Source organism: Cydia fagiglandana, chromosome 4 (assembly GCF_963556715.1).
Source record: "Cydia fagiglandana chromosome 4, ilCydFagi1.1, whole genome shotgun sequence".
In the NCBI taxonomy this organism is placed as follows: domain Eukaryota; kingdom Metazoa; phylum Arthropoda; class Insecta; order Lepidoptera; family Tortricidae; genus Cydia; species Cydia fagiglandana.
In genome coordinates, this window is record NC_085935.1 from 2,640,279 (window position 1) to 2,667,791 (window position 27,513).

The 27,513-nt window shown below is 38.5% G+C and overlaps 1 protein-coding gene and 1 non-coding gene across 4 annotated transcripts; both read left to right on the forward strand.

Annotated features, from left to right (window-relative positions):
- Window positions 1–1,350: 1,350 nt before the first annotated feature.
- On the forward strand, window positions 1,351–27,001 carry LOC134663511 (eEF1A lysine and N-terminal methyltransferase homolog). 3 transcript variants are annotated; one of them, XM_063519899.1, is made up of 12 exons: window positions 4,824–5,308; window positions 6,266–7,066; window positions 7,658–7,954; window positions 10,737–12,332; window positions 12,417–12,975; window positions 13,406–13,543; window positions 15,480–15,598; window positions 21,543–21,723; window positions 22,200–22,377; window positions 23,166–23,459; window positions 25,331–25,459; window positions 26,343–27,001. In XM_063519899.1, exons 4-12 carry the CDS (start codon window positions 12,241–12,243, stop codon window positions 26,612–26,614), a joined length of 1,962 nt encoding a protein of 653 aa, XP_063375969.1. In that variant the 5' UTR covers window positions 4,824–5,308; window positions 6,266–7,066; window positions 7,658–7,954; window positions 10,737–12,240; the 3' UTR covers window positions 26,615–27,001. The 3 variants fall into 3 exon arrangements, with proteins under 3 accessions (XP_063375966.1, XP_063375968.1, XP_063375969.1); XM_063519896.1 differs by lacking the exons at window positions 12,417–12,975; window positions 13,406–13,543; window positions 15,480–15,598; ... (3 more) ...; window positions 25,331–25,459; window positions 26,343–27,001 and adding exons at window positions 1,351–1,757; window positions 3,626–3,712 and having other exon boundaries at window positions 4,702–5,308; window positions 10,737–11,940; XM_063519898.1 differs by lacking the exons at window positions 12,417–12,975; window positions 13,406–13,543; window positions 15,480–15,598; ... (3 more) ...; window positions 25,331–25,459; window positions 26,343–27,001 and adding exons at window positions 2,413–2,453; window positions 3,626–3,712 and having other exon boundaries at window positions 4,152–5,308; window positions 10,737–11,940.
- Window positions 14,102–14,218, forward strand: LOC134664203 (U5 spliceosomal RNA). The gene has a single exon (XR_010098230.1). It is a non-coding gene; the product is annotated as a U5 spliceosomal RNA (small nuclear RNA).
- Window positions 27,002–27,513: the final 512 nt, after the last annotated feature.

Sequence of the window (27,513 nt, forward strand, 5' to 3'; positions counted from 1 at the left end):
GGGGTCTGACAACTTTAGTTCCATCACTGTAGTATTAGCGCTAGTATCGCACCCTGTTTTACGTAATCTGTGGTCTTTAGCTGTCAACATCTGTCAACAGTGTCAATTGAAAAAAATTGAATTTGACAATTCTCACTTTCAGTTGTTTTGTAAACTTTGAGTCGAGCACTGCTAATCTTGTGTCCTCCTCCCGTCTTGGTTGAGTTGAGTACCCTGAGAAGCCACCCTCCTCTAGTTTGCAATACAATTGTCCTCCTCCCGTCTTGGTTGAGTTGACTTCCTTGCGGCTGCCGAATATGGCACCGTTAAAGTGTTGTGTTCTCGGTTGTGAATCAACAAGTGCCACACACAGACTATTTTGCATGCCCATGAACGACAATTTGCGAAATTTGTGGATGTCGTTTCTGGTTCCAGTTAATCCACATTTACTTGGACTGTCAAAGGGTCAGCTAATGACTAAACGTGTTTGTCAGAAACATTTCGACGAAACTCAGTTTAGCCAAGGGTCAAGAATTCGTTATTCTTACCCCTGCCTTTTCACAGAAAAGGAATTTATTCACGGCGTCCCACTCTCTTCTGAAGGTAAGTTTGTATTAAAATTATTAGTATGTAACACTATTTTTATTTATGTCATGGTATTTTTGCTAAATATATTATTATGTTATTATCTAGCAATATGATTTTATCAGCGTGGTATTTTAATTTACGCTTAAAATAATAAATAACCTCTGCATATTACACTCGTGGTATTTTTGTCGCACAACAAATAAGAAATATTTCATTAACTTATTTTTGTGTATATTTCAGAATACAATGTTCTCAATGAACATAACTACTGCACAAATCAAGAAGGAGATGATACTGCAGTGCATCAAGTACCAGCAACACTCATGGGCATGCCAGGTACTTATGTGGACAATTATTTAGCTTGCTAATTTGTCTGTATTTTGGCTAGCTTGAGAACTATAATTTAATGTCCTGTTACACACTGGGAGGAGACTGTGCTCAGCAGTTGGACATATTTAGTTTTCAATGATATTGGGCTCCCATACTTGTACGGCGAGAACCGGGACTTACCGGTTCTGGTACTGTATTTGTATAGAAAACCAGTACCGGGAACACTCCAACCCAACAGAAAAACATCATATGAAAATGTTGCTTGATGGTACCATCATATTGCATTGTCACCCAAATTACGTATAGATATGAAGTTTCAACTCAATTGTATAATAGGGAGTGGGTCTAATTTAGCTTGCAAGGTTTGACCCAAACATACATTCATACACATGCATTGCGAGTGGGATGAACACACACTGATATTGACTCTTGTACATATCTGACAGTTGACACTAGCTTCTGTCCGTGACTTTGTCTATGATGATGCTGATTGAAAAAACTATTCTACGTCCTGTCTCTTTATATAAAATTTTGCCCAAATCGGTTCAGCGGTTTAAGCTAGAAGAGGTAACAGAGAGACACACTTTGGCATTTATAATATTAGTATGGACGTATGGATAATCAGCTTATACCAAGCTTGGTGGGCGCGCATACATCCGTCTTATTGGTAGACTGATGTTTGCATGCAGCCCACCCAGCTTGACCCATCACCCGAACACACCAATTACATCAATCACACAAAAATTACTAGATGGCCTATATTATCATCATATATTTTGCAGGTGATGTTCATTTACATGAACATCTTTATGCACTTCCTTCTACGAGTCAAGAGGCTGCCGCACCTAAACCTAATGAAGGTGAGAATACATTTTCTTTTGCACATAAACTTTTGTCTACAAAAAGAGAGTTTAGTCATAACAATTACTGAAACTCATATGGCTATGATCAGTGTGGTCTTTCAGTTTATATAATATGTTTCATATTAATAGTCCACCACATTGGTTTTGATAATGACAACTTTAAGATTTATTGCAATTTTTTTTATGTGGGCCGGAGCCAGGACTTTTTTTAGTTTTGTTTTCTGTTTATATATGTGATGTGTATTATGCAATGTAGCTGGCACTGGTGACAAAACTGGTACAATACACTTATCTACACCTAATTCATCAATCATATAATATGATGTTGTGATTCCAGTTACATGTAAGATACTCCATGCAATTTTATGTGTTGAATTATAAGCAGTATGCGACAGATTTCATACACAAATAACTAAAAAATTTAATAATAATATATGTCATCTACAAAAAATTACGATTCTCGCGGCTTTGTATTAAGGTTGTCGGTCTTATTTATTTATTAGACTGTACATAGTACAGTACAATATCGTGAATTTGTACATTATTTAGTTATATTATGGACATCATCATAAATATTATTAATATTATGTTAAATTTCTCTTGCAGCTGATGTCTCTTTACAAGAGGTTCAACACTCAGTTTCTCCAGTAATAACACAGTCAACAACAGTACCTGCTAGGCTTGAAATTGAAGGTCAGTATATTATTATCAGCCGTTTAAGTTTTGGGTTGAAATAAGTATTCTGTCAAAAATTTCATTTTTGATACATTTCATTTGTGCTTTTACAGCTGACTGTACTTTTTTAGGGTTCCGTACCTCAAAAGGAAAAAACGGAACCCTTATAGGATCACTTGTGCGTCTGTCTGTCTGTCTGTCTGTCCGACCATTCCCCCTTTTATTTCCGAAACTACAAGTTATAACATTAAAAAAATACACAAAATAGTTCTTTACCTTTCTATAGATGACAGGAAAACCTATTAGAAATGTGCAGTCAAGGGTGAGTCGGATTTAATTACTTAGTTTTTGATCCGACCCCTAAGGGTTTTTAAAGACATTTCATTCACGTTCCACATAAAAAAATACATTATTAAAAATTGGGTAATGTACGGAATCCTTGGAACGCGAGTCCGACTCGCACTTGACAGGTTTTTTCCAACAAGTAATTAGTACATATATATCGAGACAATTCTAACAAATTCAAACATGATTAGGTTGCGATGTTTTATTACAGTGTTCCTATGGCCACCTCCTGTGTCCATCATCAGATCAGCTCGATGATATATACCATAATGTTGCATTGTCAAATTGTTATCCAATTTACTACGGTACTATGGTATTGAAAAACCGGGAAGTGGGTCAAATTTAACTTGCAAGATTTGACCTGTACAAGCATAGTCTCATATATTGCAGGTTAATTAAAGCTTGTAAAAAGATTGATAATTGTCCTTAGTACTCTAATCGCAACAATTGGTGAAGGCACTAATTTTGACGAAAGCGACTGCCATCTGACCTTCCAACCCAGAGGGTAAACTAGGCCTTATTGGAATTAGTCTGGTTTCCTTACGATGCTTTCCTTCACCGAAAAGCGACTGGTAAATATCAAATGATATTTCGTACAAAAGTTTCGACAAACTCATTGGTACGAGCCGGGGTTTGAACCCGTGGCCTCCGGATTGCAAGTCGCACGCTCTTACCGCTACGCTAGGCCACCAGCGGTTCCGCGCTTATTTTTCGGAAATACAAGTATAATTTTTTATTTCTGTAACCCGTATGGCAGTGATAGTGTAACTGTGATAGTAATATAATAATTTCTTACACTCTCATTCATTGAAAATTTGGATATAAGTATTTACCTTATTTTTCAGCTGATGTTTCTTTACAAGAACATCAACACCCAGTTTCTCCTTCGACAGTGCAGTCAACAACAGTCACTACTGTACATAGCGTTGAAGGTCAGTATTTTCAGTTTTGGGTTTGAAAAAAAATACTGAGAATTTACCTCATTATTCTATTTACCTAACCGTGGGGACCTGGCGCCCACAGCATTTTCAAATAGCTGGCGATGCGCCTCGTGGAGGCGACGGGTGACAGAAGAGCTGGCTCTTACCTCGCGCAAAGCATTGGCATTGCCGTCCAGCGCGGCAGTGCTGCCAGCCTTCTTGGCACCTTGCCACAAGGCACCGAGCTGGAGCCAGATTTTAGGCTTCCGTACCCTGTTACTAAGATCCCTCTGTCCGTCTGTCTGTCACCAGGCTGTATCTCATGAACCGTGATAGCTAGCCAGTTGAAATTTTCACAGAGGATGTATTGCGGTTGCCACTATAATAACAAATGCTTTACACTATGATTCAATGATGAACATTTTATATAAACGTGAAACTACTTTTGCAGCTGACGTCTCTTTACAAGAACACCACCCAGTTTCTCCGTCTACAGTACAGTCAACAACACTCACTGCTAAATATAGCATTAAAGGTTAGTATTGACATAAATTTTAGGTAATGTGTGAACGAAAATTTAAATAAATTAACAGAGAAGTATTATACTTTTCATATCCCCTAAGGTATTTTAATTTGACACTTAGTTAAACAATACTCTGTTGAGGCCTCTTTTATTGTTTACTTTTTTCTTAATGATGGATTAGCAACAAATTATATATTTTACGATATTTATTCAATTCGACTTTTCATATTTTTTTCTTTGCGCCACCTACCGTATATTCTAATTCTATTGTCTCCGATACCCAAAGGTTGTCTGGAAGAGATCGCTCTTAAGCGATAAGACCGCCTGTTGTTGCCTCTATTGTCTTTGTTTATATTACTGTACATTTATTGTAAACTACGAGTTTGGTGAGGTGTGCAATAAAGAGTATTGTTATTGTATGTTTCTTGTCGAGAACTTTGTAGGTACTGGTACTTAATACATCTTTCATCTTTTTCAGGACTCTCTTGCTCCAGAAAGCCATTGATGGACATCACCCATCAGTACAATGTCACTGGTATAACTCAATTCTCCGAGGAACATATTTCCGCAGGTGTGTTTTCAAACTATATTTGAAGTCAAATTAGGGAAGCTGAGCGGTGCGTGAATTCGTAGCGCGGGTGTGTAGCGAGATCTTTTCAAATAACCAAGCAGGGTGCGGGGAGGCCTCTCTTGTTTTGTTGTATGTACAAAAATCTCTCTCCGCTGCACGCTGGGCTGTATCCATTAGTGCTGTGCTGAGCGAGGATAGGTAAATGAAGTGTTCCTATTGGTACATGACAAGTACATCTCTGTTGGAAGCGCAGCCTAAGACGTTGGCAATACTATGATATCAAATACTTTACACAAATGTGCATTTGCCTATACAATTTACCAAACACTACCGTGCGCTAGTTAGCGTTAGCAACAAGGATATCTAAATTTTAATAGGTACCGAACAAAAAAATCATTAAATATTCTGCCTTTTTCAGAACAACATGTCGCTGACAAATTGTCAGACACTGTCACCAGCAAAGAGTCCACGAGTGCCCCGTTGGCCCACACGTCAAAGCAACTTACCACGAAAGGTGTGTGTTTCAATCCATTTCCATATAAGTATTTAATAACAATATGACAATTCAATGAAGTATTTGAACAAATTAAATTATTTCCAGGAAATATTTTATGTGGGGGCGCCACAAGCCTTCAGTAAAAAAGTGCATATACTTGGAAAATTTGACTAACGTCTCTGTGACCCCGGTGGCCGAGTGGTTCAGGCACCTGCCGCGATAGCAGAGGACGCTGGTTCGATTCCAGCCTGGGGCACTGGAGGCCTTGGTCACTTTTTCTTAGTATATGACATTTATTTCAGTTTATAATATGACAATTGATAATAATTGGACGACCGGTGTGGCCTAGTGGGTAGTGACCCTGCCTGTGAAGCCGATGGTCATGGGTTCGAATCCCGGTATCCCGGTAAGGGCAATAAAAAAAATATGAACATCAATCTTACACAAATCTATCAAGAGTATGCTCAATAAGGATTGCAATGTGTTGTGGATACTAGACGACAATTATATGTATAATAATAGTTAGATATAGATAAATACTTAAATACATAGAAAACATCCGTAACTCAGCAGCGAATATTTGTGATGAACTCACAAATCAAATGTCCTTACCAGGATTTGAACCCGGAACCGAAAAATGGAAACATATATTTGACGTCAACTGAACCATTAAGCTGGCCCGATGATGGTGACTGAAGGTGGACATATGATCTCTGTAATAAAACAACGCAACTTTATTGAGTTTTTTAAATGGTGTCGATAGTATAGGTAGTATGACGTAATTGACGTAAGTCAGATAACTATTGCAAGAATAGTCGAAATTTAAAGCTAGTATCAATAATAAAAAGTTGGACATATCAAATTTCTAGTTAAAATTATTGTTCATCATTCGAGCTATCAATAATATTTTTGAATATACCTAAGTAACACCTTTCTATAGATATGGAAATAATTAATTAATTAAATTTATTTCAGATACTTCGTCAGTACGAGAGTTTAACTCAAAAACTCGACGCTACATAAAAAAGACGAAACAAATCGCTGCAGAGAGTCTCGGTCAACCAGCAGCGGAAAGGCTCCAAAGTGCACATGAATATGCAAGCCTAGATATTCTTCAGGATTTTGAAAAACTTAACAAAAAGGCTAAGGCCTTTTTGTTAATGCAACTGAGACTTGCAAGAAAAAACAAAATGGCAAGAAAATTTACTTTTCAAGACAAATTATTCGCGCTCGCGTTGATGAAGCAAAGTCCCAAGGGATATAAATTATTAGAAAATATTTTTGCTTTACCGACGAAAAGAACATTAGCACGTCTGTCGCAAAAAATTGTATTCGAATGTGGAATAAATGAAAAAGTCTTTGATCACATTAAACAGAGCACGAAAAACTGGGAGACGTCAAAGAGATTGTGTTCATTGGTGTTTGATGAAGTAGCATTGACGCCACATCTGATATACAACGAGAATAAAGATGTTATAAACGGCTTCGAAGAAATAGCGGGAGAACGCAAGCAAAAATTTGCCGACCACGCTCTTGTCTTTATGGTTAGAGGCATTTGCTCATCGTGGAGACAAAGCATAGTCTATTATTTTTGTGCCGGAACTGTCTCTGCACCAGATTTGGAAAGGATATTAAAAGAAATCATTCCAAGGCTTTCTGAGGCTGGCCTGATACCTCTTGCCCTAGTGTGTGATCAGGGTTCAACATTCCGGTCATGTTTTAAAAATCTTCAAGCTACAACCGCTCGACTACAAACACCCGAAGAAAGACCATGTGGTGGGTTTTATCTAAATTTTAGTCTTACAATAGGCTGTTTGTTTTCTTTGGCAATGAATATCGTCAAAAACCTATTGCATTAAGAGGAAAGGGGACGGTTGTTTCTTCATACAAACATAGTCCCCATTTTCCTCTCTAGATATTGACATTGTGGAAAATATTTTTACATAATTTGGTATATATTAAGGAAAGCTATGGCCTCCTACGTTTGACTTTTTTGATGATTTGATTGTTATAAAAAGTAGGAGCGAAAAACAGATTTCATAATTTTTTTTAAATATGTACCTATCTAACAGTCCTAACTCTTATACCAATAATAAAAAAATCAAACATAGGGGCATGGGTGTGGTTGATACTTAATATGTACAACAAATTATATCAGAATATTTTCAATAATGTTAATATTCAGAGAGGAAGATGAGTTCTACGTTTGTATGAAAATGCAATTTCGAAAGGGTCTTCCACTTTCGTCTTAAGAGCAAGTTAGTTTTACCGTTATAATAACTTCGTAAAATGGATTCTAAATTCACAGTGAGATTAAAAACCCACAGATTATGGTTCTCACTCTAACCTTATTTTCATTCTTTTCAGATACAGTACATGTAGCTGGACATGATTTATTTATATTTCATGACCCACCACATTTATTAAAATCAATCCGGAACAATTTCCTGGACAAGGATATTATCTTCAATGGGAAAACGGCGTCGTGGAAGGACATTTTATATGTGTACGACACGGATATGCAAGGCGGCCACACTAGAGCGCTACCGAGACTGACGGCAGATCACGTAGACCCAAAGAAGATAAAAAAGATGAAAGTGAAAATGGCGGCACAAGTTTTAAGCGCCCGAACTGCTGCAATGCTGAAATTTACCGACAGTGTTCGTAAGTCTACCAACTACCAAGTTATATTTAAGTATTTGAACAACTTTATTTTATTATATCGACAAAAAGTTTTTATAAGAATTAGGGATAAATTGTGCCTATTAAAAGTTATCTTCTCTTAAAGTCGACTATGTGACATATTTTGCTAGAAAACGACGCATTTGAAAACATCATGCACAGACGGAACTATGTGCCTACCACCAGTTTGGTACTGACATAAACGTTAACTTACTTTCTATGCATCTCGCTCGTACTCGCGTGTTAGTGCGAGCGAGATGTATAGAAAGTAAATTACATTGACATTAGCATATACAGGGTGTCCCAGAATTCGACGTCAAGCCGTAAACGGATGATAGACCAAGTCATAACAGTTATCATAAAAATACAAAAAAAAATCCAACTCATGTTCTTTAAAAATTATGGTCACTTTAAAAATTCTCTAAAAAATCCACACCCTGTAATTATTCAAGATTACACAATAATAAAAAAATTAGAATAAATTATGGAATTTGTAGTAACAAGAGTTAAAGAACCATTACAGGTTGTGGATTTTTTAGTGAATTTTTAAAGTGACCATAATTTTTAAAGAACATGAGTTGGATTTTTTTTTTTGTATTTTTATGATAACTGTTATGACTTGGTCTATCATCCGTTTACGGCTTGACGTCGATTTCTGGGACACCCTGTATGTCTGTTTAGACACTGTCAGTGACTCATGGTGTGGGTTTTAGTCCTAATCCTAACTTTTGAATGCTTGAGTATGGTGATAGCTGTCATCTTGTAAAATTGTATTAAGTTGACATCTGTAGGTATCCTATTTGAAAAATCAGTAACAAAACAAAGTCCCCCGCCGCGTCTGTCAGTATGTATGTTTGGTTTTCATGCGGTTTTCACCTATCAATACTCTGTTGATAATCTTATCTAAGAATCACTGATTGACGATTTGATTGAAGAATGACTTTTGACGAAGGTTAAAAATGTTTAGGTTTTGTATAACCCGTCCGAAGCCGGGGCTGCTCGCTAGTACTATAGTAATGCTATGTCCTATGCATACTTGTGACTGTGTGACATGTTTCCACTTACATACACAACTAGCTTCATTATTTATTTCACATATTTATAGTATAGTTAAGAAGCCGTCTTTATGTTAATTTGGTTACTTAGTAACAGGGCAGGGCATAGGTGTTCTGCCTTTTCGCAGAACTATTTTTGGCGGAATTTCATTTGCCAACCAACATTTCGCCGACGTTTCACTTTGACAACTAACGATTAGCAAATTTTTGTATGACAACGTTTCAATTGGTAGCATTATTGTAAAGCAGATTATTATAACGCCTCTAAACTTTTGGGAGACTTATCATTTGTCAAATCTTTCACTTGGTCGAACAACTCTTGGACGAATAACGTTTCGTTGAAGCTACAGTTCGCTTTTCATACATTAGGCAAGTTACAAATAAGAAAAAGATACATCCCAAAAAATCAAAAATGGCCGAGTTGTACGACTTTTTATAATGTATATTTTAATATTTGAAGCCAGTGGCAGCGAGCTAGCGAAGCGAGCGAGCAAGACCTTCCTGGGCAGAGCCGACTTGGATATGGTTAGGTTAGAAGACTAAGGCGCCTTAGTCTTCGGGGTTATTTTAGAGAAAAGTTATTCCTACAAAACGGCCCCCCTTTGGCACAGTCTGACCAAATGAAACAATTGGTAGACAAGAAACAACTAAGTGTATATTATGCCAACTAAAACATTCTACGACATGAAAGTTGGCATTTTGAAAATTGACATTATAAAACACAGACCAAACGTTTAGTTGGTAACTGTGCGGTTGGCAAATAAAAAAAAAAACATTTGATAAGTTTGGAAATGAAAATTCGGCGAAATAAAATTCCGCCAAACGTGAGTTGGGAAGTGATAATCGGCCATACCATTTTCGGCGATAAATAAGAGAACCCAGGGCATATAACGCAAAAATCTTCGTAGGGGGCGTCATTAGCACAAACAGTAAACAAACCTCCTTGATGCATCATGCCATATTTATTCGTAACAAATAATCTGTGAAAACTTGTCAAATAAGTGTTTACGGTATAGTACAGTCAGCAGCAGAAGTTGCTAAGCGGGCGAGGTGTTCAAAATTACCTTGACGCGCTCTTATTCTCTTAACAATAAAGTCGCGTCAAGATCATTTTGTAAAGTGTCATTCAATGCAACTTGCTCACTATGTAAACAAACCGCCATACTGAAATTGTCTCTGTATGTCAATTTACTAGTGACTTTTGTTTACATAGTTGTCAAGTCACCCGCTTAGCAACTATTGCTGCTGACTGTACGACTATAATATAAAATACTCTATGGTTTACAGTTTGTGCTAGTGCTGCTGGCGGCAGGACATTGCAGATATTAATAATAATGCCATGCCATGCATTATTTGCATAGCATGTTTATAAAATCTAAGTAAGGTAAACATACTAGTGCTCGACATGCTAATGCCCAATAGATGACACCCTGCTGTCACCTCTATTGACAATAACTTAAGTTTCAAGATGACATGTACTGGGACCGCGTCGAGCACCAGTACATTTACCTTATAACTAATGGGCGGACGACGGATGCAATATACGTCAAAATCATGTCAAACGATATACGTAATTAAAATTGGTTTAAATAATACAACATGATTTTGATGTATATTGCATCCGTCGTCCGCCCATTACTTATAACATAGTTGTATTTTACATAATATGTTTTATTAGCATCATTGTAGATACCAATTTATTCTTTCAGACAAACGAGTGAATAGTCCACAAGAGACGATGGAGACGACAGCTGCGGTCGTCTTGTTTTTTGACGAGCTTTTTGACAGCGTCAATGGATCGCCAGGCCAAGGCAAAGGCAAACTCAGATGTGCCGTCAAAGAAACTTCAAGCCATAAGGATTTTTGGCTAAATGCTATAAGAACATTGCAAAGTATGTCATTTTTAGACCGTCACAGCAAACTGGCGATACGTAATGGCCAGCCAAGGCATGTACGCGTTCCGTGCTTGGAAGGGTGGATAACCACATTAAAAAGTTTCCTTGGATTGTCAAAAATATTATTTTCTACATACAAAGTAAAATACTTTTACCCTCGTTTTGTCAATCAGGATCCGATCGAAAACTTCTTTGGTCGTATAAGAGCAATTAATTACAGAAATGTAAATCCCGACGCAAACACTTTTATATATTCTTTTAAATCTATAGTCCTCTCAAATATCTTGGCTCCACAGTCCACATCAATGAACTGTGAAGACGATGACGGCGAAACCCTAATTAATTTAGGTAATCTGTTCTTGACAACATCACCTCAGGATGAGAAAGAAAACTGGCCCAGAAATTTAAATACGCCGTCATCGTCTTCAGTCCCCTTGTCCCATCAGGACAAAATTAATTATAGAGAAATTGTAACTGAAAGAATGAACGTCCAAACGTCCGCGTATACGGCGGGATACATATGCCGAAAAATAACAAAAAAAGCAAACTGTAATGAATGTGCAAAAAGTTATACAACAGAAGAAAAGCAAGGGATCCATGAATACATTAAACATAGGGAGTACAAGAGATTGAAAAATGCCAATTTGAATTACCCAAATTCGAGAATAGTATGTTTGTATAGGGAATGTGCCCAAATAATACACAATTATTTAAACGCGGCATGCCATTCAAATAATATTAAAAAGAATATTATTGCTTTAATAAAATCACGCTGCGACTTGTCTTGGCTGGGGTGCAAAAGTCATAAAATATTAATAAAAAAATATTTTATGACTTTAATAATACGATTGCAGGTACACAACTGGTGTAATATCATCAACAGAATTTTAAACGGCAAAATTGAAGAAAAATATATTTTAAAAATGCATACTTTGCATGTTACTGCTTATAAAAAGTACAAAGCGCATCGTTTGCGACAAAAAGCAACAAAAGATTGAAAATAAATATTGTATAAACACATTCCTTCTCTAGTTTTATTTTTATTCTCCTTTTTGAAAGTATTTTTTAAAGACCCTCCTGTCATTCATCGTATTTTTTATCGTAGTCACAACACTAAAGAATATCGATATCGATAAGTTCCATTCTTGAAATCCCTAGTCTAGTCTGTCAAATAAGTGCCACAGATTAGAAAAGTTAACAGCGCCACAACTGCAGTAAAGGGAACTAACACAAGGGCACTGTCCCATCTGTAGCTAGCTACATATTATTAATCTGTGAGTCTTTCTCCCCGTATTTCACTGGAAAGCTACATATAAAAATGAATTTACTACCTAAAAGCCACAAGGAATTCTGTGAGAAAGATTACTGGAATAAGTTTTTTAAGAAACGCGGCAACAAAGCATTTGAATGGTAGGTTATAATATGAAAGGTTTCAGGATCAATTTCTACACATTTTCATCCTGATTTGTTTGAAGTTATTGTTCTAATTTCTAGGTATGGCGAGTACCTAGAACTGTGTTCACACCTGCACAAGTACATGAAACAGACTGATAACATTCTTATAACCGGATGTGGTAACTCGAGTCTCAGTGCTGATCTTTACGATGTTGGGTTCACAAACATTACCAACATTGACGTCTCAGAAGTCGTTATAAAGCAAATGAACAACATCCACGCACAGAGAACTAAGATGAAATACCTTTGCATGGATGCACTGAACACTACTTTTCAAAATGAGGAGTTTAATGTTGTTTTAGATAAGGGAACCCTAGACGCGCTCATGCCTGATGATTCTAAAGAAACAAATGAGACCATAGACAAGTACTTTAGCGAGATAAAAAGAGTTTTGAAGCTTGGAGGTCGATTTGTTTGTATATCTTTGCTGCAAAGTCACATTTTAAATAAGTTGCTGGCAACTTTCTGTGATAAATCCTGGATGTTTAGGGTTGTGAGATGCCATGAGGCGGAGGAGAAAAATGCAGAAAATGGAGATGGAACCACTTTGCCTGTATTTGTTGTAATTGTTACAAAGTTTAAGGCAATGCCACAATTGGTAAGCTTCTTGGTTTTTTTTCAAGAGTTTGATTCTATCGGCTACTTCATAAATGTTTGGTTTTATGTTAAAACACAACACTAATAACACTATGGGATGGGCCATTATTATCTTTTTTAATTGGATATTTTTATGTTCTTCTGAAAAATACAAGCTCTTTCAGTCCTATTAGCAGAAATAGTGTCAGAAGATTTTTATTTTCATTCCGTTACCATTTTTATGACGGTAACATAATGGAAGGATAGAAAAATATATGAAAAAATATGAGCCATTTTTTTTGTCCTATTACGATCAAAAGAGCTTGTGATTCCGAGCAGAAATAACTTAAAAATATCAAAATTTTAATAAAAATCTAAGTGTACGACTTTGAATATAACAGCTCTGATGAGGCTACTGCAACCTAGATTGAATAAAATAACTTACATTTCAGATAGCAGAGGTATGCCTGGCCGGAGACAAGATGCTGCGCCTAAAGACGGCTGAGGAGCTCCGGGAGTGCATCAAATCTGTACAGGACACAGCATTTGTGACCAATGGTCTAGCCAAAACTAGCCTTGATGATGAAGAGGTAATTAGGTCTCAACTTTGTCCGATCTCTGTTACTGGTGATCCCAAACTGTCGCTGCGGCCCCTGGTCGCCGTACAGTAAAGAGGGGCGCCGTGAGGCAAACCCCCTCAACATGTTACCTATCTATTTTGAATTACCTAGCTAGGTTAGGGCACCAAGATTCAATTTTATAATAAACAAACTACAATTGGTTTCATATGTAAGTAGTTGTTATAACCGGTGCCATAAAAATGAATCAAATCATTCATTCAGTATCAAGAGATCTTAAATCCCGACATATACTTGGAACAACTAGAATATAATATATCTAAACACATAAACTGCGTAAATCATAACTCCTGCTTTCCATTAGTCGGGTAAAAAAAATAAACATCTGCATGGTCGACGACATCCATTGTTAGTTCTGCACTATTCTCATAGATGGCGTTTTCACATAGAGTTTCGATTAGTTTCGCCTTATTCCCATAGATGGCGCCATCACGTAGCGCTCCGCGAAGTTAGTTCGCGCTGTTAAGATTTTTCCCGATTTGGTTGGGTCCGCCGCTCAGCTTAGCGTTGTTACTCTGGTTTCCCTTCAAAACGAATAAATCTTTCGCCTTTTACTAAAGATTTCCGTGGAGGGGAACACTCAAATGAGTCTAACTCAATTTTTTGTAGCCTCACGCTCGTGAGGCTCTATAAACAGAATACAATTAGTCTCAAGTTGAGACTCCTTACCTCATAAGTATAAATTAAATGATGTGATGATATCTTTTACTTCAAATTCCTATGACGACTTTGGTGCCACGCCGCCTTGTTACTTCAAGGTCTATGTCTAGCTATATGCAGAGTAGGGCTCATTTAGACGACGCGCGAACTCGCATGCGATTTTCGTTCATTGAGGTTACATAAATTCAGTCGACGATCATTGTAATGAAACTCGCATGCGAGTTCTCGCACCGTCTAAATGAGCCCCTTGGCTGTCCTCTCATCTCACTGTCGTATTAGTAACACAATGTTATGCATTTAATTTATACCTACTTTACTAGGTTCTATTCTACAGGAGATATTTCCAAAATGAATGACATTATTTTTAGGGTTTTCTTATAAATGGACTGGAGGACAGCGCCAGGCCCTGATATAGAGACCTTGACGACCTAGACCTCGGCCGCTCCGAATATGATGGTGACTGTACATAGATATTCAGTTTATGACAATCTCAATTTAGGTCACAAAGTGGCAGACACTCCAATGCAGTGTCCCTTTAAAGTTGACGGTATATTTTTGCCACTCCAGATATGATAGATAGATAGATAAATCCTTCGAGCACCACCGGCTTCCGACACATCGGAAGATAAATCATTCATTGCCACCAAAGATTATAAACTACAATTATTTTTACACTCTTAAGCTATACTTAACCTAGAGAGTATACAGGGTGTGTCTGACCACGGGGCTTTAAATCCAGGGCTCCATTCTACTCGCTAAACTGAGCTACTTTTATTAGGCCACCAACCCCGAAATCCCAAGAAATAATTACTTGTTCATACATTTTGGCTGATCAGATGTCAACGTTTTCTATGGAAAAGCCAAAAAAAATTCCCCGATTTTAGGGTTGGTCCTATAGTAAAAGTTACTCAGTTTAGCAAGTCAAATCAAGCCCTGGATTTAAAGCTGACCATGAGGGTCAGAAACATACTGTATGTATAAATAAGCTCAATTACATCTACGTGAGTTACGTGACAATAGGACAGTCTCAGCTAATGTGCTGGAAGCCCCGCCATTACTGCGTGGTTTCAGCGCTGATTTTCAGCGCTGTCTGCCCGAAATTGAGGCGGTGACACAAGGCGACTGCTAGTACTTACTTATACTATATTTTATTTATTTATTTAATAGGATTAAAAAAAATACTTAACCGAAACAAAAGTACAGATATATAAGTAAGACATGTTTCCAGGTGTCTCTGGACCTGATGCAGCCCGGCAACGACTCCCCGCGTTACACTCTCTACGTGGTCGACCAGAAGCGATCCCAGGCCGTCAACAAATATGCCGTGTTCATCGTCCCGCAGGGCAGGTTTGTGAATCACCAATTTTAGGATCCTTAAAAAGCCGCCAATATTAATTTTAGAGGTCTAAGAACTATTAAATTTTTATTTTTATCTTACTTGATCGGAGCGGCCAAGGTGCCCACAAATATCTGAACACACTTCTATTGTCAAGGCGGTAAGAGTGCGTGTTCAGATATTTTTGGACACCTCGGCGGCTCCGATATCATCAGATATATCGGAGCAGCAAATCTTGTTTACTTTACGCCCACTCTACCGCATATAATTTGCTCAACACTATCAAAATATGTTCACAGAAATAGCTGCTACAAAAATACGCTTTGTACCTAAATAAAAATGCTTATTAGTTACTAAAGAGCGTAAGTGGACTAGGGAAAAAGAGATCTCTGGAGGGTCAAGGAACGTACGCTCGACGCTGACGCCAACCGCCATACAATGTGCTTTAAGACACTATGCATAAGCAGCTCCATCTTGATGTGTAGTTCGTTTTTTTAGCATTAGAAAAAAGGTAAACAATCTTGACGTGTCTTTTTATTGAAATGCGCTTTTAAAAATTGGTTTATATTAAGTACTTATGAAAGCAAAAGTATGTAAATAATCGTATCTGATTTATAATTGTTACTTATTTGCTGTGATTTATTTTTAAAAAGTGTTTTATAATAAAAACACGTCAAGATCGCTTACCTTCTTTCTAATGCTAAAAAAACGGACTAAAGCATTTGGCATGAAAACTTAGCGTAGTCCGACTCTAGCTTAGCTCTTCCTGCTTTTATTTTAGAACAGAGTTCCAGTTCTAGGGTTCAAACCCAAGACGGTAACTCGTCCCTTACCATATCGAGCTTATAACTAATATAATCCTTACCTACCGTAGTCCCTTACCTACCTTACCATATCATGCTCATGACTAAGAAATCTTGCGCTGCAGTCATGAAATTGGGCCACAGAATAAATAATTGTACTAGGTACAGAAGACTCACTCTCTAACAAAACGCGTCTGTTACGATCAGCACAGATATGGCCGCTAGGTGGCGACAGCGCCACGCGCGGCTTACATGGCTTTCCCCAAAATTGGGGTGGAACGCAGATGTACTTTTATCTACCTGTAGCAAAGCGACGAAATCGCGGAGTGAGCCGCGCCTGGCTCGACGCTGACAGCGACCACCATTTATTATTAATAACAAATGTGTATGTAAGGCTGCGTTTTTGCCAGAGATGGGCGAGGATGCGTAGTGAGGGATGTGTTTGTCGAACAACAGCCTTTCTTAATTTCGTTCCAAACGAGTGTTCAACGACACTCACCCGTTTTTTTACATAGGTCCGTATTTGCGCGTACGAGTATTTACCCTAGGGCCATCCGGGGCATGGCCCGGGGCGCCAACCCCCAGGGGCGGTATATATGCCACACCTGGCGGATTGCATTTTGTTTTTCTTCCTTAACTTCTGGGGCGGCGAAACGTATTGGCCCGGGGCGCCAAATTTCAAAATGCGCTCCTGCATATGTCGTTTCGGTTCTGAGACCGGCCTGTTTCCGTAGTTCCGATTGTTTACGCGAAGTCCTGCGCAATATTTTTAGGTTATGTTTGTAGGAGAGCTGGCTCGTTGCCAGACGCGCCTACGGGCAACACGCCCCGTGATCTCACTAGTGTTTACACCTGATGTAGGTGGTTTAAGGCCCCTTTCATACGATCTTTCGTCGAGATCTACGAATTTTGAAGCTCAACAGTTTTGAATGATTCTCGGATGGTTTCACTAGACTTGTATCGATTGGGATATCATAAAGAAAAAAAGTAAACAAGGAAAAAAAGGGAAGGAAAAGAAGGAAGGAAGGGGGAAAGGTAATCACGGTTCATATCCCGGTCGATATAAGGGTCGGTTGCACCAAACTGTTAAAGAGTTCGCTAAATTTTTATGTATGGAAAGTTTCATAGTGAAGTGCCGGGGCGCACCGGCTGACGTTGATCAGTCTGTCAAATGTGGTTGGTGCAACTGGCCCTAAGTCTAGTTTAAAGCTCTTTCGATTTAGATGCAAATGTAGGGCTTTATTTACTGATATGTGCCGTCGGAAAGTTTCCGAAATTGCGAAATTGCCACATGGAAAATTTTCAGAAAGCTTCTCATATGTTTGTGTGGGAATTGAGTCGTACTCGCGCACGAAGGGTTCCGTACCATTACTAAAAACGGCAAAAAATCACGTTTGTTGTATGGGAGCCTCATTTAAATATTTATTATATTCTGTTTTTCGTATTTGTTGTTCGGCAACAGAAATACGTCATCTGTGAAAATTTCAACTGCCTAGGCTATCACGGTTCATGAGATACAGCCTGGCTATAGACAGACAGACGGACAGACGGACGGACAGCGGAGTAATTAAGGTCCCGATTTTACCCATGGGTAACCCTAAAAACCAAATGTTGTCGTTATGAAAATAACGACAACATTAGGTAGTCCACATGTGTAAGGGCCCTTAGCGTATCGTACTGACGCGTAAACCGGGGTCTACCGCGAAAACCGAAGTCCGCAAATTGCGGGCATCTTTCTCTGTTACTTTAATTACGTCTTAGTTGGAGTAAAAGAGAAAGATGCCCGCGATTAGCGAATTTCGATTTTCGCGGTAGTAGGCCTGCATCCAATATAATATGTGTTGTGCGGTTTAACACTCCAGTACGTTCCAGTTCTTCCCTATCGAAACACCTTGCCAGTGTATTCATATTTTTTGTGGATGTTTTTTCTTACTGAGGAAAATTAAGGAGTATTCGTCACAAATTTGCCAAGCTAATATATTTTTAAAATCCAGTTTATATTATTAATAGCAGTGAGTATTAAGTAGATAGATTATTTTTAATTTTAGTAATTCAAAGGATTTACAGGTAGGTACAAGACAATCTTAATATAATTAATTGCATTTAGTTTTAAAGCGCAATATTTTTTAGAAAGAGTAGGTAACCTTTCAGTCTGATGCGGAATCCCATACGTAATGTTGATTAAATTTTTTCAATTTTCCTTTTTTTTTATTACATTTTAATTTTTAATTGATAATTTTTATTTTTAAATCTCAAACATTGCACATTATCCCTTAGTGCGTGCGTAGCACTTAGAGCGTCCCTCAATTGCCAGAATACGATTTGACCTATCACATTTTCCCCCCTGAAAGGGAACATTTTCATTGGGGTTTTAGCCTACAAAAATAGATTTCCAATTATAATTATTGGGGAATTTTCTCTAGTAAGGACTGTATCGTTTATTTTAAATACAGATAAAACCTGGTCTAACTGTTGACGTGTGTATTATTTTGTATTAATATGTTCTTAAGGTATAATCTGGGGGTATTTTTAAGCCATATCTGATATAAGAAGGTTTTACATTTATTTTATTTTAGGGACTTTATGATGATTTTAATACCGTCTAGCAAATGTAATTCGGACAAGCCTATCGAGCTTAATTTGAGACTATTTCACCGATTCCTTGGTCCGATTTAAAGAAACAAAAGGTTAATATGCTGCCAAAATATGCCATCTAAGTGTCCTTTTCATGATTGCTCAATTGAACATCCACAGAATAAATGTGGTGAATTTTTATCTTTACATGAAAACGACTTTTTATGCAACATTTTGGATTCCCGTCAATTTCTGACGCCAGCGAAATGAGGGAAACAGCTTAAAGAATCTACCGAAATCCAAAGCCTAACGGACATTCATGGCGTTGAACCATGGCTAGAACAGGTCGATAGAAACGCTCCATGATGGTTATATTGTATACCAAAGTCGGGGTTGTCGTAAGTAACATGCCATATTCTCTAAAAGGCCACCAAGCACAGATCCAAAACTTTTTTTCCAACTAAAAGAAATGATTAGACTATGCCCAGATGTTTCGCTTTACGAATCATATGTAATTGCTGTTTACATAGTACGATTTTTTTTGTGTAATATCTCGTCTTGTTCGCAAACCGTAAATTTTCTTGTAGTATTTGTCCAAAATCGTTGTAGTTATTCGGGAGGACTGGGTAAATATTGTCCAAACCATATGCTTTACGTGATCTCCCAGGACGAAATGTTACTTATTATTAAAGCACTAATTAAACTATATGTGTAATTTTTTAATAAAAATATAATACCAGAAAAAACGGCTAAGTAAAGTTGTATTCATAACAAACGATACAGTCCTTACCTACTACCTACATACCTATAGTTCGTTTATTTTTAGCATTAGAAATAAGGTAAACAATCTTGACGTGTCTTTTAATTGAAAAACACATTTTAAAAATAAGTTACGGCAAATATGTAACAATTATGAATCAAATTCGATCATTTGTATTCTTCTGCTTTATAAGTTTTTGATTTTTAAAAAGCGTTTTTCAATTAAAAGACATGTCAAGATCGCTTACCTTCTTGCAAGTTCTTTCTAATGCTAAAAAAACGAACTACAAAAATTGTACACATTTATTGTATTCTCTCTTTGTTATGTACTTATGTACATACTTGTTTTGTGCAATAGTGTTTTACTATTACTACTCCTAATATAATACACTTACCCTTGCCTTTACGTTAATCGGGTAAAAAACCGGTCAAGTGCGAGTCGGACTCGTGTCCCAAGGGTTCCGTACATTACTCAATTTTTAACAATGTATTTTTTTATGTGGAACGTAATGAAATGTTTTTTAAAAACCTGTAGGGGTCGGATCAAACACTAAGTAAAGAACTATTTTGTGTTTTTATTTCAAAATTTTAGACCCAGTACTTACGGAGATAAAGAGGGGGGGGGGGGAATTGTCAGACAGACAGACGTTCCGTTTTTACCTGTTGAGGTACAGAACCCTAAAAACAACACCGGTATTCACCGGTACCGATCCATTTATATAAAATATATGTCGAGGTGAAAACACCTCATATCTGGAAGATGAATAGCCTAATTTGTCTAAGTCTGTCTATTTCGGGGCCCAGTCTGGTCTAAAATATGACCGCGTCCAAATATGACGGCTCGCGTCATAAACATGAATGATCACGCCTACAGATGTGCAACAGAATAAACATGTTATTCTTCGCTTTTTTTCTCGTAAATTCCATAAACATGTTTTTAACTTTTCGGTAAACAATCCAATTTCACGCCGCCGCCGATGCTTTAGCAAAATATGACGCATCTTAAAATTATGCATTGCCATTTCAATGCCAAAAGGAAGGGTTATGAGTTAGTCTAAGATACATACTTGCACCATTCCACTAACCCAGGGTTAACCGGATAAACCGTTAACCCAGTATCAAATTGTACTGGTATACTGGTAACCACGGTAACTCCAGGTTTAACCGGTTAAACCCGGGTTAGTGAATGGTGCAAATGGCCCTTAGTGTTCGACAAATCGACATGTGTCGTGTATTCTATTAAACCGTAGTAGATTTCGATGAATGTGTATCATACGATTTGTCTTTATCCTCGTATCTAAGAGCCAGGGCAAATATTACGCTTGTGAATTAGGAACCCTATTATATTCCTAGAAACTTATTAGGGTTCCGTACCCAAAGGGTAAAACGGGACCCTATTACTAAGGCTCTGCTGTCCGTCCGTCCGTCCGTCTGTCACCAGGCTGTATTTCACGAACCATGATAGATAGACAGTTGAAATTTTCACAGATGATGTATTTCTGTTGCCGCTATAACAACAAATACAAAAAACAGAATAAAATAAAGTCGTGCGCGAGTCCGACTCGCACTTGCCCGGTTTTTTTTATAAGAGTTATAGGTAAACGCCCAGCCGTAGAATTGCAAGGCCACTTTATATTTATAAATCCATTTGGATTCATTCATAAAGAAGATGCAATTTTGCAGCTCGATGTACAAATACGAGGGGACTTGTCGAGTTTCTAGTCGTCACATTTTTAATCGACTTTCAAAAACTTTTCTTTATAGTCTACTAATGAAAATGGCGAAGCTTGAAAAAAACCTAAATGCTTATTTTTTTCAGGGAATCCGACTGGCTCTTTGGAACCCCTGCAGGTCGGCGTCAACTCCAAGACTCGGCCCGCTTCGCGAGACTGGTGGTCGCCGTGTTGCGTCGCGGACATACCTTCAGCAACCTCGACGCCGTTAAAGAAGAATTAGCTCATTCTGCTAAGATGCTGATACCGCATGGTTTCAGTGGACAGGTATCTAACATTTTCAATAATGATTTCATTTCTTGATCTACGCCTTTTCCCATCCTGACCGTGGCTTTACCTTGATTATTTAGGAATCAACCACCTATTAAAAGTCCCGACTACAGCGAGCGGTGCCTTGGTAGAAATCATACGTTGGTATTTTGAGAAATCATTCTTAGGAACACAAACCATTGTACTAGCGATAAAACACGGGGGAAATTTGGGTAAGTTCGGAACCCCTCAAAGTTGTGGCCAACTCCAAGACTCGGCCCGCTTCGCGAGGCTGGTGGTCGCCGTGTTGCGTCGCGGACATACCTTCAGCAACCTCGACGCCGTTAAAGAAGAATTAGCGCATTCTGTTTCAGTGGACAGGTATCTAACATTTTCAATAATGATTCCTCCTACGTCATGCTACCATCATCCGATGTCTAGCCCCCCCCCCCCCCCCCCCCAATTGGAAATGAAGTGTTATTATAATGTTCCAGATCCCGTTCCTCTCGCTCGGCAGCGATGTCGGCAGCCGCGTCACCGTCCACTCCGGCTCCTCCAAACTCTCCGGCGACTATGTGATAGAAGATGTCGACATAGACGGCGTCCCGTACCGCCGGCTCGTGTTCATGGACAACCAGTTTCTGGTGCAGAGCGAGGCTAAGCTAAAATCTAGTAAGTACGTTTTTATGACATACATATTCTGATAAATATTTACTACTCCACTCTAGGTAGATACTCTACTCGAGAGTGTCCGGAGACTACGTGATAGAGGATGTAGACATACTTAGATGGCGTCCCGTACCGCCGGCTCGTGTTCATGGACAACCAGTTTCTGGTGCAGAGCGAGGCTAAGCTCAAATCTAGTAAGTACGCTTTTATAATATACATATTCTGATAAATATTTACTACTCCACTCTAGGTAGATACTCTACTCGAGAGTGTCCGGAGACTACGTGATAGAGGATGTCGACATAAATGGCGTACCGTACCGCCGGCTCGTGTTCATGGACAACCAGTTTCTGGTGCAGAGCGAGGCTAAGCTCAAATCTAGTAAGTACTTACACTTTTATTTTACTTTTTTTTATGCTACGTTCGTGGTAAACAGTCTCCGTAGCCTATGGACGCCTGTAACTCCAGAGGTCTTACATGCGCGTTGCTGACCCGTATGTCTGTGTGTGTTTTGACGACTGGTCTGGCCTAGTGAGTAATGACCCTGCCTATGAAGCCGATGGTCAAGGGTTCGAATCTTGGTAAGGGCATTTATTTGTGTGATGACAATGATGTTCCCTTAACAAAACACTAATAAGAGTAATAAGTCACCACAAAACAACAACATTTATTTATTTCTTTATCTGTGTGCCTCATCAAAAGACGTTTTGAACAAAGAAAAAAAAAACATAATACAATTAGAATACAATTGTGATTTTTGTTATGATAATGTGTTCTCATTTTAATTACAGTGAAAAAGAAGAACAAAACCAAACTAGTGGTCGACTTCGGCCACATCTCCTCCTACCACTCCTTCATGTGCGTCGGCGCCTACCTCAACCCCCCCAAAATGGCCGTCTTCGGCCTCGGAGGGGGGGGACTGTGCATGTTCTTAAGAAAGTGCTTCGGAAACGAAGTGACCGCCGTGGAGATTGACCCGAGCATGCTGGAGATCGCGAAGGATCATTTTGAGCTGAAGCTGGATGAAGGGATGAAGGTGGAAATCAAAGATGGCGTCGACTTTTTGAAGGACGAGGCTGAAAAAGGTATTTTTATAACAAAACTTGTGACACTCAGACATTACTATAGTTATTTACGATACAAGTGCGAAAAATAGGAAATTCGCAAGGAGTGGCGAATTTTTAAACACGACCGAAAGGAGTTTTTTAAATCGACACGAACTGTAAATGACCTATTCGCACAACGTTTGACAGTACATATCGTCAGGTGACAAGCAAAAGTCACTAATTACTAAATAAAATATATAGTTCGTTTTTTTTAGCATTAGAAAGAACTTGCAAGAAGGTAAGCGATCTTTACATATCTTTTAATTGAAAAACGCTTTTTAAAAATCAAAAACTATTACTTATGAACGCAGAAGAATATATATGATCGTATTAGATTCATAATTGTTACATATTTGCCGTATCTTATTTTTAAGATATGTTTTTCAATGAAAAGACACATCAAGATTGTTTACCATATTTCTAATGCTAAAAAAACGAACTATAAACAATAATCGAGTTTTTAGTACTAATATGGTCACAGAATAAATAATAGTACTAGGTACAGAAGACTCGCTCTCTAACAAAACTCGTCTGTTACGATCAGCACAGATATGGCCGCTAGGTGGCGACAGCGCCACGCGCGGCTTATGGCTTTCTCCAAAATTGGGGCGAAACGGATGTACTTTTAGCTACCTGTAGCACAGAATAAGTAATAGTATTATCATACAGAACGGACACGCACCGCCCCGCCCCGACTCGGATTACCTCGCCCCGCGACTGAGTTCTGACGGACTCCTGACGTACGCTCAGTTCGGCTAGCGACGCCGCGACGCGATGACGCAACGTTCAAAATGCCGGTGTATTGTGCGATGTACGGGTAGTACGGATACCTACTTATTGTAGAAATCAATAATAATATAGTTTTCCAAAGAGACGAAATATGTATCAGTAAATAAGGCTATACTTTTGTGTAAAAATAATAATATCATATGAATTAAAACCCGTTCGTTGAATTTGTGAATGTTAAGCCAATATTTAATATTTAAAGTACCTAAGGTAACTAGACCTTCTACACAGATATTTCTCGTAAATGTTTTATTTTTAGTTTAACACTCTTTTCACAAAAAATAACTTGTTGGTCGCTGGACATTCGCGTTTGATTTTTAATTTAATTTTAAGAATTTAAGAAATAATTTACATAATTATTTCTTAAAATGTTATATAAAATAATCAATAGGCATCAACAATAAGGTACATTTAATAATGGCGTGTTGAAAGTCCAAGTACGTGTAGGACTATAAACTGACAAACCCAATTCAACAATTGGAGCGAAATAAAACATAAACCTATATTTTGTTAAGCATAAACCTATATTTTGTTTTTTTACGTATTTCGGTCGAATTATGCAACGCAGCGGGCCGCTCGTCGTGTCCTTCGGCCGGCCTCGGCAAACCTCGGCTTCGCCTTCCCCGCGCGCCGCACGAGTCAGCCCTAAGCCACTTACTCACACAATGACGCGTGTACAGACGTGCCGTGCACACATATAAACGCAAATGATTTTCGATGTATGGCGTGTCCGCCCTGTGCCTGTAGCAAAGCGACGAAATCGCGGAGTGAGCCACGCCTGATATATGGCTATGAACTTGTGGTGGCACTTAGTGACTTTTGCTTGTCACCCGACGATATGCTCCTTAATTTTTTTGACATAGGTACGTATTGTCCTTAATCCCGCCTTGGGGCGGTAAAGTAGCCCCATATGTACTATAAAATATACTTATTAAAAACGGGTCACCTACGTATTGAAGTCGAAACCGCTCGACATGTTTCACTCGTCGAGGAGTGTCGTCAGGAGCTCGCACTAGTGCGGGTAAATAGCAACATTTATTTATCCACTGTATTTACCGTTCCAGGCGCCCAGTACTCAGTGGTGATGTTTGACATGGACAGCAAGGACAGGACGGTGGGCCTGTCATGTCCGCCGAGACAGTTCCTACACGACGAGCAACTAGCGAGGGTCAAGCGAATACTTACTAATGACGGTGAGATTTCATTATTTACCAGAGAATTACGTGCGTTACGTTCTTAGAGCATTTAATAACTGGAGTGACCATTAAGAGCTTACCCCTCTGCTGAAAAACTTGCACAATTGTGCAAACTTTTGTATGGACTGACATGGCTATCTGTACGTTACGTATTCATGTAGAAATAGCAATACATTTGACGTCCTCTCCCCCGCAATTATCGGTTGACTGTTTCGTATAGAAAATTACAGCGCTGACATCTCCAGTTACTAAATACTCTAAGGTTACGTTATGTCTAAGAAAAAATCGTAGAATCTGACAGCCGAAGTAGATATCGCTGTATCGCCTCGTACATTATATGGTAACTCTAGCTGTCTAGGGAGTATTACTGCAATGTTCTGCCGCCAGAGTGCAGCACTAATTTGTTTAGTAAACCATATCTAATTAATGAATTATCTAAGTAATTTAAGGTTTACTAAACAAAATTAGTAAACCTTAAATTAGTGCATACTAGGCCATAAACAGTTTTTGATAAGTTTTCACTATGACATTGATGCACCAAGGCTTGTTTACAGGTGGCCTACCGCGAAACGCGAAAATCGAAATTTCTTTATCTGCCTCTATCGATCGAATAAGCAAGAGAGGTAGAAACCGAACTTTCGATTGTCGTGTTTCATGGTAGGCCTTGTGATTGACCTAGTGACGGATGATGTGTCATAGATGATGTCAATGAGGTTTGTTTACTGTATGTGCTAGTGGTGCCACCTACGCAGAGCGTTGCCTAATATTCCCTATTCAGTTAACTGATAACATATGTCGCAGAAACAGCGTCCACCGTCCAGTACTCCTTTCGTGCGCGAGTCCGATTCGCACTTATTATTTATATACAAACCTTTTCCAGGCCACTTCATCCTCAATCTCGTCTGCCGAGACAACGCACTTCACGACTCCATCATACAAACCCTCAGACAACACTTCACGCACCTCGTCACCGTGAAGCTATACGAAGAGGTCAACGAAATCGTCTTCGCGACCAATGGCGAAGCGTACTCTAATGATAAGTTAGAGGAGGCAGCGAAAGGGTTGAATGGTGTTTGCAGACAGAAAGGGTTAAATAGGATAAAGTGTGTGGATTTGAAGGACTTTTTGCAGTCAATTAGTATAGTTTCCTAGTGTATAAAACTAGATGTCGCTAGTAGTACGTAAACTACATTTACTTAAATCAAATTGTTATTGTAAATATAAGTATAATTAAAAAATCAATGCATTTAATGCGGTTTTCTCTTTGTCATGTCATCCTTTATTCCTGAATCAGCGCTTCAAGCATCTCTTCACCTTCACCGTAAAGTTATACAAAGAAGTCATCGAAATCGTCTTCGCGACCAATGGCGAACCGTACTCTAATGAGAAGTTAGAGGAGGCAGCGAAAGGGTTGAATGGTGTTTGCAGACAGAAAGGGTTAAATAGGATAAAGTGTGTGGATTTGAAGGACTTTTTGCAGTCAATTAGTATAGTTTCCTAGTGTATAAAACTAGATGTCGCTAGTAGTACGTAAACTACATTTACTTAACCTTTTGGCCGCCGGACCTAGTCCGCAAAGACGCTCACTCACACGCCAGAGCAAATTTTAAGTAAACAACTAATAAAAAGTTTAGGGATTGCAAATAGTGATATCGATATTTAAAATATTATGGTAAAAATCTTTTTAATTTAGCTTTGTTCTTATCCTGTTTTAATTTCATTCCAAATTGCCAAAATTAAACATATGTTTTACACCCGAAAATGTTTAAAATATAGGGATTTAACATAAAAAACAACCACTAAACAATGTCGATTCAAGACGTGATATCGCCGCACTAGGCTGTACGAGAAGTCTTTTATACAAGACAACGGCGCCCATGGACTGCCCGCAATGCAGACCGACAAGGACTGTTTCCGCGCGGATCAAGTAATAATAGTCTCTAGGTCAACGGCGTAAGCGCTTGTCGGTACGTAAACTTTATTGGTGTAACGTTAAAGCTGCGCATCATGTGTCGATAAAGTCAATATACCGGAACTGTTTTAGTGAAAAT